The sequence below is a fragment of the Miscanthus floridulus genome, chromosome 5 (genome assembly GCF_019320115.1).
Source record: "Miscanthus floridulus cultivar M001 chromosome 5, ASM1932011v1, whole genome shotgun sequence".
Classification (NCBI taxonomy): Eukaryota; Viridiplantae; Streptophyta; class Magnoliopsida; order Poales; family Poaceae; genus Miscanthus; species Miscanthus floridulus.
Genome location: NC_089584.1, coordinates 32,145,876 through 32,155,899, shown reverse-complemented (window position 1 = coordinate 32,155,899; position 10,024 = coordinate 32,145,876). Strand labels below are relative to the sequence as shown.

The 10,024-nt window shown below is 48.8% G+C and overlaps 2 protein-coding genes across 2 annotated transcripts; both read right to left on the bottom strand.

The window, feature by feature from the left end:
- Positions 1–1,594: 1,594 nt before the first annotated feature.
- LOC136451909 (geranylgeranyl diphosphate reductase, chloroplastic-like) lies at positions 1,595–3,518 on the bottom strand. Its single transcript, XM_066452589.1, has one exon. The coding sequence runs from the start codon at positions 3,282–3,284 to the stop codon at positions 1,947–1,949; it is 1,338 nt and encodes a 445-aa protein (XP_066308686.1). The 5' UTR covers positions 3,285–3,518; the 3' UTR covers positions 1,595–1,946.
- Positions 3,519–4,581: 1,063 nt separating this feature from the next.
- Positions 4,582–8,400, bottom strand: LOC136451908 (pre-mRNA-splicing factor SPF27 homolog). The gene is made up of 7 exons (XM_066452588.1): positions 8,004–8,400; positions 6,843–7,018; positions 6,037–6,120; positions 5,469–5,538; positions 5,253–5,386; positions 5,121–5,178; positions 4,582–5,026 (listed from the first exon to the last, which is right to left on the bottom strand). The coding sequence occupies exons 1-6, from the start codon at positions 8,253–8,255 to the stop codon at positions 5,130–5,132; spliced, it is 765 nt and encodes a 254-aa protein (XP_066308685.1). The 5' UTR covers positions 8,256–8,400; the 3' UTR covers positions 4,582–5,026; positions 5,121–5,129.
- Between the last annotated feature and the right edge of the window lie 1,624 nt (positions 8,401–10,024).

The window sequence follows — 10,024 nt, the reverse complement described above, 5'->3', positions numbered from 1 at the left end:
TGGCACCTGGTGACTTGATCACGATTGGCTATATTGTGTTATCGTGGAACATAACCTGGTGATGTTGAACAATTGAAGACTGGGTGGAATCTTATATGTTAGGTGTGGTGACTTATAGTGATTCTGTCTATGTCGTTCAAGGACCGGCCAATGGAGGCCCTCTTGTCATGTTGAACGCATGTCTCTCACATAGTTGTCCGGATAAGTCATTCCGACCATGAAGCCGAGTAGCTCAACTCAGGCTGAGGACACAAGCAGTTAAAGTGTGCACTCTGGTGGCAGTAAGGATGTTCGGAGAGCAAATGGCGTGAGTCCAAGGGTGGGTTCGAGTCCTGAGCTTCCTGACAGATTGGTAGTATCTTTGAGGGTACGACGTTGGTCTTACCCGTGATTTGGACCTGAGTTGTACCAAAGGTGACTCGATGCGACCCTGACAGAGGAAGTATGGGTGTGTTAGGAATAATTCTCCAGCTGGATAGGAATCGATTCGAATCGCTGTCTCTCCTAGATAGTGAGAACTTACATGAGCCCCCTTCATCGTAGTAATTGATGAAAGTAATGGTTATGTGGATTATGGAAAGGCTCGACTTGATATGGTTACTATTGTGATGATTTAATGGTACACAACATGTTTGGCATAGGATAGATGCTAATCTAGAATGGGACACGAATAATAAACTTGTTATTTCAAAGTTAAAAGATACTAGATAAATATTGGCTTGTAGAGAAAGGATGTCAACTAGCTTCACTTATAAGCCTTGCATGATCTTTTGTCTCTTATTTTTTGTTTATGACGGGTAAGTCTAGCTGAGTACCTTCTCGTACTCAGAGTTTATTTCCCTATTGTTGCAGATAACGTGATGTACCACGGCTACTGTAAGCACTGTTTTGCTCCTGCAGTGGATGGGGAATAAGACCATGGGCATGGTCATTCTATATATCATCTCACCCTTATGCTTTTGGTTAGAGATGACTGTAAAAACTGGCTATGTATCTAAACTACTGTTGATGTCGTTCTGAACTATGTTGCTTCAGATAGTGTTAAACTATTGTTGTGACAACTAGTGATGGAACTCTATTGTATGACAAACTATTTGTGAACTTGTTATAACATGTGGCTTGTATGTTGAATCATGTACGATCTTGACTTATATATTGGTTGATTCGAGATCCTTCAGTGATACTCAACGGACTACCGGATTTATATGGGCTTAAGTGTTATGGTTTGACTGTCCTCGATGGTGGCTATTGTACTTGTGCTCTTATAAATTGGACGGTTCTGTTACAGGTGCGTCTGATGCTGTTCTTGATGTGAATCCTCAGGTATAGCCCATCATGGTCTCGGGTTACATCGAGTCGTGCCCGTCTCTTCCTAGATGTCAGAGTTTTGATCCAGGCCCATACGCCTAGACCTAGAGTGGTTGGCGGCGATATGGGTCCCTGTCGGACGAGACGAAGCCCGCGACCTTGGGCGAGACCCCCGCGGCCTCGGGGTCGGGCAAGACAGAGCCCGCGACCTTAGGCGAGACCCCAGCGGCCTCGGGGTCGGGTGAGACGAAGCCCGCGACCCTTGGGGTCGGACGAGACGGAGTACGCACCCAAGGGTCGGACAAGACGGAGCCCGCGGCCTTGGGCGAGACCCCCGCGGCCTCTGGGTCGAGCGAGACGGAAACTACGTCTTTGAGGTCAGGTGAAACGGAGCCCATGCCCAAGGGGTCGGACGAGACATGTTAATACATCTTGCTATGTCCGAGGAAGTCAGCGTGGACGCTAACTCCCTTATTTTGGGTATGGCTAATATCGATATCCGACACCAAGTAAGAAAAAAAAATCACCAATATCCTCGAGAAAGGGTATAAAATACATTGTTATTCAGCAAAGCAACACTAAGCAGTAAGCAGCACACCGGCAGCCCGTCAGTGCTTGAGATGCGGCGGTTCTCCTGTCTAGCGTTGCAGCTCCAGCCGTCGCAGGCGCTCCACCTCCCTGCCGATGACGCCGCAGCGCACCATACTGGCCACCGTCTGCCACAGCAGCCGGAGGTCGCCCCACGGCTCGCCGGGCACCATCCGCTTGTACAGGTAGCTTTCGAACGTCCGCCGCTGCACGTACTCGTCGGCGCACATCTCCACCAGCGCCTCGCGGCCGGCGTTCCCGCCGTAGAACATGCGCTGCAACAGGTCCAGGAACCGGAACATGAGCAGGAACTCGTCGTCCCAACGCCGCAGGTAGCCGCGCCTCAGCCCGGCCTCCGTCACGGCGCCCGTGCGCGCCCACTCCTCCGCCATGGCCTGCCCGCACAGCCGCCCCGACTTTGCCGCGAAGTAGATGCCCTCGCCGGAGCAGCGCGTGACGTACCCCGCCGCGTCGCCGACCAGGGCCACGCGCCCCACGACGCGGCGCGGGCGCGGGTGCTCCGGGATCGGGTGCGCCTCCACCTTGACCACGCGGCCGCCGGCGATCTTGGGGCCCGCGCGCGCCCGGATGCCGGACTGGAGGCGCTTGATCTCCGGCTTGGCGGCGACGGTGCCGGTCCCGACGGCGACGTGGTCGCACTTGGGGAACACCCAGCCGTAGAAGTCCGGGGACACGTCCCCGCCCACGTACATCTCGGCGAGGTCGTCGTAGTACGCCATGGCGGCGTCGGGGAGGCGGATGCGCTCCTGGAACGCGATGGCCGTCGTGTAGTCCCCGGCACCCACCTCGCGCGCCACGCGGCTGTTGGCGCCGTCCGCGCCGACGACGGCGTCCACCTCCAGCACGCCCCGCCCCGCGCCCCCGCCCCCTGGGGAGGAGGACGAGATGTAGTGGACGAGGTAGGGGTCGGCGGGCCCCGCGGGGAGCGAGAGCGAGGTGACGAGGCCCTGGACGAGCTCGGCGCCGGCCTCGGCGGCACGGCGGCGGAGGAAGGAGTCGAGCACCTCGCGCCGGAGCATGGGGATGTGCGCCCCGGGGGGCAGCGCGCGCGAGAAGTCGGCGACGAGGTTGGAGGGGGAGACCACGCGCATCCGGGTGACGCGGCGGTCCACGAGGTCCCGCGGGATGGCGAACTCGTCGAGCATGCACAGCGGGATGGCGCCGCCGCAGGGCTTGGCGCCCGCGGGGCTGCGCTCGAGGAGGAACGTCCGGGCCCCCGCCGAGGCCAGCGCCTCGGCGGCCGAGGCGCCCGCGGGGCCGCCCCCAACTACGGCCACGCGCAGCGGGCGCGCTGACGACGACGACGAGGTGGTGGTGGCTGAGCAGGAGATGACGATGCGCGCTGGGGAGTAGCAGGCGGCGGCCATGGTTGTCCGGTGTGGTTTGGGCGAATACGGGGATTCACGAATGCGCTTGGAGATTTTCCTTCTCGGCGAGTGGAGCACTAGTTTAAAGTTTGTTTTGCTTGGAGTCTAGCTGCGGCCTGCGGGCGCGGTGTGACACTGTCGGAACTGGGGACAAGCCGGCCAGGCGTAATTTCAAAGCATTACTTGTTGACCGTTGGATCTAAAATGGACAGCTGCAGATCGCTGCCCTTTCCTTCTTCCCCTGTGAGCCATTATAAAAGAATGCAATCTGTTGTGAGCCACTGAAAAAGTTTAGACCATATTTAGTTTCCCTAATTTTTTGAATTTGGCACTATGTAAAAAGAAGATTCCCCGTCACATTAAACTTGTGGTACATACATAAAGTACTAAATGTAGACGAAATTAAAAACTAATTGCACAGTTTGATTGTACTTTGCGAGACGAACGTTTTGAGCCTAATTAGTCAATGTTTGGACAATTATTACCAAATACAAACGAAATGCTACAGTGCGCTGCAGTGCAGCTGGAAATCCGGCGGCGCCAACTTTGGCCGGAACTAAACGAGGCCTTAGTGGACTTTAGCGTCACCGTTTTAAAAATTTTTTTCTCTCCATGTCACTACTGTCAGATTGGGTTTTAACGGTGTCAACTGTAGATGTGAAAAGTCAAAAATACCCTTAGGTCTAAATATGTCATTAATTTTTTTGAACATCTTAACGACTTCAAATGAAAAAAGTCAAAACTAAAAAGTTGTAGATCTCGTCGAGATCTATAATTTTCATATAAAAATTATCTTTATTTAATTCCGCAAAAAAAAGATATGATTTGGTATGATTAAAATCTGAGAAAAATCATATATTTTTTACGGTATTAAATGAAGATAATTTTTATATGAAAACTATAGATCTCGACAAAATCTACAACTTTCTAGTTTTTAAGTTTTTCCATTTGAAGTCGTTAAGATACTAAAAAAAATTAATGATCTATTTAGATCTAAAGGTATTTTCGACTTTTCACACTTGCAGATTAACACTGTTAGAGCTCAATATAACGGTTGTGGCATGAAGGATAAAAAAAAGTTAGAGCTGAAATCCGCAGAACTTTTTCAAGATCTTTTTTAATGACTCAGGCAATTCCCTCCCCTCTTGACTACCGGACACCCAGAGCGTCCATGTCGAGTGAAAAAAGAAACTCTGGCCTACAGAAGTCTATATAACTACGCCAATTGAACTGATCGTTCAGTTTAGTAAGAGCGCAGGTACATCGTCAACTCAAACCTGTAGTCTGGAGTAGGGCGTCTACTGTTTACAAACACTTGTGCACGTTTTTTGTCAAAAAAAAAAAACACTTGAGCACGTTCTGAAGAAGACTAGAGTAAAGCACGCACAAGGTATTTTTCAGAAACAAGCAGAAAACTAAACAGAAGAAAGCTTCAAAACTCAATGTCACGCTATAAAGCGCTGGAAACTCGATAAACATCTGCTGTGTTTCTCCTGCCACGGTTAGGGCATTCCAACGAACAACAATACACGAATTTAGACTCTCCTCTGCGAGGTGTTTTCAGCTGCACAGGTCAGGGTCACCTTCAACTAATAGGATTGCTAGGCACAGTCCACATGTTTTCAATGTCAAACAGACTGGCCCATATGACAACTGCAAGTCAGGTAAGCACAATGGCTAATGGAACGTCCTGCTCCCAACCTCATTGAAGCACCGTAGCTTCTTCCTTGCCACCTCTGTATCTGTAGTAGCAACGGCATAACTTGTAAACATAACGAAGGCAAAGGCTGTCTTGTGGCGTCTGAGCTTAACTAGATGGCACATACAGAATGGTACCTCAAATCCTCATGATGCTTGTGAGTTGGTTCCATTGTTGTCGTCCATGGGCATTCCCCTGTTAACAAGTCTTTTATCACGATTCATAAGTAGAAAGAGGGAGCGGGAGGGGGAGGGAGAGAGTGCACGTACAGTTCTTTTGCTTCAAGTTTAAGCTGATCAATCTGATTCTGCAGGTCAACACAGGCAGCTTGAATAGCTATATTTTTTTGACACAGCTCCTGCCATTCAATTGTCAGGGCATGCAGCTGTCCTCCAGTATTTTGCTGATCAAAAAACAAATTATGAGCTGCCTGTGAAATATTATCATGACTCAAACTTCCCAATAAAGAGATCAATGCTTGTAACCTGGTGGAACTTCCTCTCACGATTGACATTTTCTATCCTTTCATTGTATTCTACAGCCATCTTTTGCATCCTGCATATAAGATGGCAGATCAATGTCTCAAATCCATATTGTGACACTGATCGGTACTATTTTAAACCTATAAAGCATGTAGAGTGCTTCAGTGGACATCTAAGCTGGCACTATCGCTGACATATCACACATAAGACCAACAAAATATGATATAGATAGATACATCATTTTTTGTTGCATCCCAAGAACTGATAGCACAGTCCGTAAACCAAACTAAGAGTGCGTTTGGTGCGGCTCCTCGCGAGCGCTCTGCTGCCAGAGCTGGAGCCCCAGAAACCAGCTTCGCCTCCGTACGTGCAAAATGGCTCCGGTTCCTCTCCCACAGGTGCAGAAACGCTTCTCCTATCCTGGCCATTTGGTGCAGCTCCTCCGGCTCCGTTGCCGAAGTTGCCGGTGGAGCCAAAGCCAGCGTGGCACCAAACAGGCCCTAAGTTTTAAATGAAAGGCAAAGAAAAAAGAGATACGGCATTGTCAAGGACCACATGGACATTAACTTACCTAGACAGAACAGATTCCATTTGTTTGTTCTGGAGCTTCCAAACATCCACACCATATTTCAGCATAAGCTCGAGATTCTCTATCCTGCAATACTAGCACTGTTTCAAAACATATTTTTCGAAACAAGGCACCACCAAATCTCCATTTATCATAAACAGGAAAACAGATAAAAATTTGTTCGGCAATAGAGCAACAGTAATGACTATTCCTTCTATTCATCACTTTTACAAGGAATGAAAGTTTCAAGACTTTGAATACATGTACTAAAACTAACATGCAGGTTTAATGAAAAAAAGGTAATGTTAGATTTTATAATATTATGATTGTTATTTCATAATTATCACTTATCAACCATATATATTACAGAAATGAATGGTCAGATTCAAAATTAGCCTTACGGAAATCATTGAAGAGAGTATAAAAAACATAGGCCACCGTGAACTTGTGACCCTTTATTAAATGGAGTAAAAAATGCAACCATAATAGAGATAAAGTTCATTAACTCGGTATGCACCACTTTTTATGCATTTCTTTGGTGGAGAAGCAAGGGCACTATTCTGACTATGGCATGTCAAAAATGGTTATGGCAGCTTATCACTACATGCTTTAGAGTTCAGAAGAAATTCTCACATAATGCTACACAATACTGCAAGTCATTCAAGATTATTACAAGCCATAAACTTGCAGCTGTTACAAAAATGTTTTCCTTAGTTTCTACATAGACACACAGTTCTGCAAATAGGCGTCTATACTATAGAATATGAATACATAACCCTTGATGCCCCAAAAGTAATACCCTGACTTACCTTATAATTTGATGCTGCAATTGGCTCTGAGCATTCCGTAGAGCCTGCCTCCAGGCACCAACATCATTCCTCTTGTTCATTGGAGGTGGCTCCAAACCATAGCGAGACATATCTAGCATAAAAGGAGGTTTGCCAGCCCTAACTCGTTCATATTCTTTAGCAAGCATAGGATGATTCTGAAACAAAAATGATAGCATACTTTGCGTTAATTGCATCACACATAAATTTTCAAACAGTCAAGACTTGCAAACATCTTGATTCACATCGCGGTTCTGGTTTTGATATGGCATAATAATAGTTAAAACAAGTATACCTAAGATATCTATGGAATTAAAATACATGAAAACATAGCTTCACAAGGTCAAAGTTTAATAGCAGTGCTCACTAAACAGTACAGAATATTTTTCTGTTAAAAACCTCAAAAACAAACTTAGAAAATCTTCCAAGTCATGTTTTGATATTGAATTTCAATTAGAGATGCTTAGTTCATCATAAATGGTCGATATTTGATCCTCAGAGCTCAGTGTCATGATCAGATGAGGTGTAATAACCTCAAATCCATCAGAAGTAAACATCAATCCATCGAACTAAAAGCATAAGTGTGTCCTTTTCTGGCCATTCGGCCTTTATCTGAGCCCGAAGTAAACATCAAGCACAAAAATCCTTGATTTGTACAGGATTTCCATCTGAAGTAATAAAAGACAGACTACAAGAGCATGATACCCCAGCTTAAAATGCACTGTTACAGAAAGGGAGCACAAAACTGTGCTAGATGTTATACCTATTATACAACCCAATTAAATGGTTCACAGGTAAAATGTAAAAGGGTTATCAACTAAAACTTCAATTTCATATGCAACAGTTCTAAAGTCTAAGCAATGCAAAGATGTACCAAGTTAATTCACTTAGACCTCCACAAAATCTAAACAACGGAAACATATATTCATGATTCATCCAGCTAAGTTAGTTCACTGTGACCTCTACAACTGCAAACCCTAGCTCCCACCCGACCCTCCTTTGAACCCTAAACGCAGATCGCACCTGCTAGCACCGACGAAGCTGCAACCTGTTGCTATGTCCCTAGCATCCGCAGAAACCGTATGGATTTGAGCTACTTGGCTCCAATATACATTAGGGGCTAAGAAATTTGTACGGCTGTACCTCGAATCCGGCGGTGGGAACAGGGGGCAGGTCCCGGAGGAAGTCTGCGGGCTTGCGCTTCCCTCGGCGCATCTCCTCCTCGACGAGGCGGTCGACCTCCCGCTTCACCGCCGCGTCGCCGTAGTCTCCGTCGATGTAGGGCAGCGCGTCGACGGCCTCCGCGTCCGGCGCCGCGCGCCACGGCCCCGCCGAGGGGTCAGACGGCGGCGGGGCCTCAAGCATGAGCACCTCTCTCGTCGCCGACGAGGCCATCGCGTCAGGCAGTAGAGGCGCAGTCGAGAGAGAGGGAAGCTGTCGCGTAGGCCGGCGCGGAGGAGGAAGATGGAGAAGCGGAGGTGTTGGGACGGAGATGGAAGAACCGCGGCGCGCGTGGGCCGTTTGGAGTTTTGGGTTCAGCCCGGTTCGAAAGGTCCGTGTCTTTTTTTTTTCTTTTTTTTCCCGAGAGAGAGGACCCGTGAGGCCCCTATCTTTTAGCTGAAGGCCAGAAACTGAAGTGAACACACGAGATCTGCATCAAATCGTTTCCATCTCCAATTATCCACTGTACATGTACATTGGTCGCTAAAGCTGGAAGCTCTCCATTCATAAAGAAAAAAAAAAGAAATCAAATTTTGGCCATCTAGTTATTGTCCATTTTTATTTTTAGCGATGTAACTACAAATCAGAAATCTTTGGCTATAGAACTATCAGTACCAAACAAATTGGGATAATAGTGTTCTTACCCTTGTCCAGTAAGTCAATCGTGATTTTGCCCTTACTTTTTTAACTTTGTATTTTTACCCTTGTTATTTTAAACTGAATGGTCCGTTTGCCCCTGCTTCTCACGTCCGTCATATTAACATTGATTAAACGAATTAAAAAAATTCCAAATCTGAAAAGGAAGGGCTAAATGAACATAATGCCCCTTATCCTTATCTCCTCATCCTAGACTGAAGCACGGGCGTCGTCTGCCTGCATCGGGCTCGGGCTGTTCGTGAGTGCGGGTTCCCGGCGGCAGCTGCAGAAGCACCGAAGGGGAGGCCGTGGCTCCAGAGCGTGGGCGCGGGAAGGGGCTGCCTCCTGGTTGTGGGCGCGGGGCCACGGCTCTAGGTGCGGGCACGACCTTCCTCCAGGCGCGGGGAGGGGTCGCGCCACCCGCCTGCCGGTCAGCTTGCGCGCGCTAGGCGGCGGCGGCGGCGCCCTGCCTCGGATCACCGGCGGCGGCGCGGCTCCTTCTCCGTCCGCCCCGCTCCCCCCTACTCGTGCCCGCTGCTCCTCCCTCCGCCCCGCTCCCCTCGGCGGCGAGGGTACCGGCTGGGGCGCCGCGCGGCCTGCAGCGGAGCCCGCCCCGACCACTCCTCCCGGCGGCGCGGCGCGGCCACCAGGGCTGCAGCGGAGCCCGCCCCGACCCCTCGCCCCGGCTCGTGCCCGCGGCGGCGCGGCTGGGGCCTCGCCCGCTGCCCCGCCCCCCGCCCGGCCAAGATCTGACGATCTCATCGCCCCCTTCAGCCTGGTTGGTTGGTACGCCCTGCTCTCCAAATCAAAGTAGCCTCTTCGATTCAGACTTCAGTTCAGGCATCAGTGAAATTGTAAGATAAGGTTGTTCGATTTGTAAATTAGATTAATCTCTACGGTTTCCAGGATTTGTTGTACTTCTTTATGCTTGTCTGATCTGATTTACTAGATTTTGCGGCCGACGTGTTCTTGTTGTAGATTAGCACGAGTATGGATTTCGTAGTCAGACTCCAGATCAAACAAAGCTTTGGTTCTTGAGATGCTGGTTCTTGTTCCAATGGGAATATTGGTTGCTTATGTCAACCAAACATAGTGAGGGAAACTTAATGATGTCATTTAGACCTCTATATAGATGTTGAGCTAGTGTGCTGCAATTGGACTTGGTTGGCCTCCCAGGTCATCGATGAAATCACATGCCTGCTGGCACAAAGGTCAGATCTTGCATTGTTCTTTGTTTACCCACACATTTTCTGGTTGGCCTGTATATAGATGTTGAGCTAGTGTGCTGCAATTGGACTTGCGCTCTG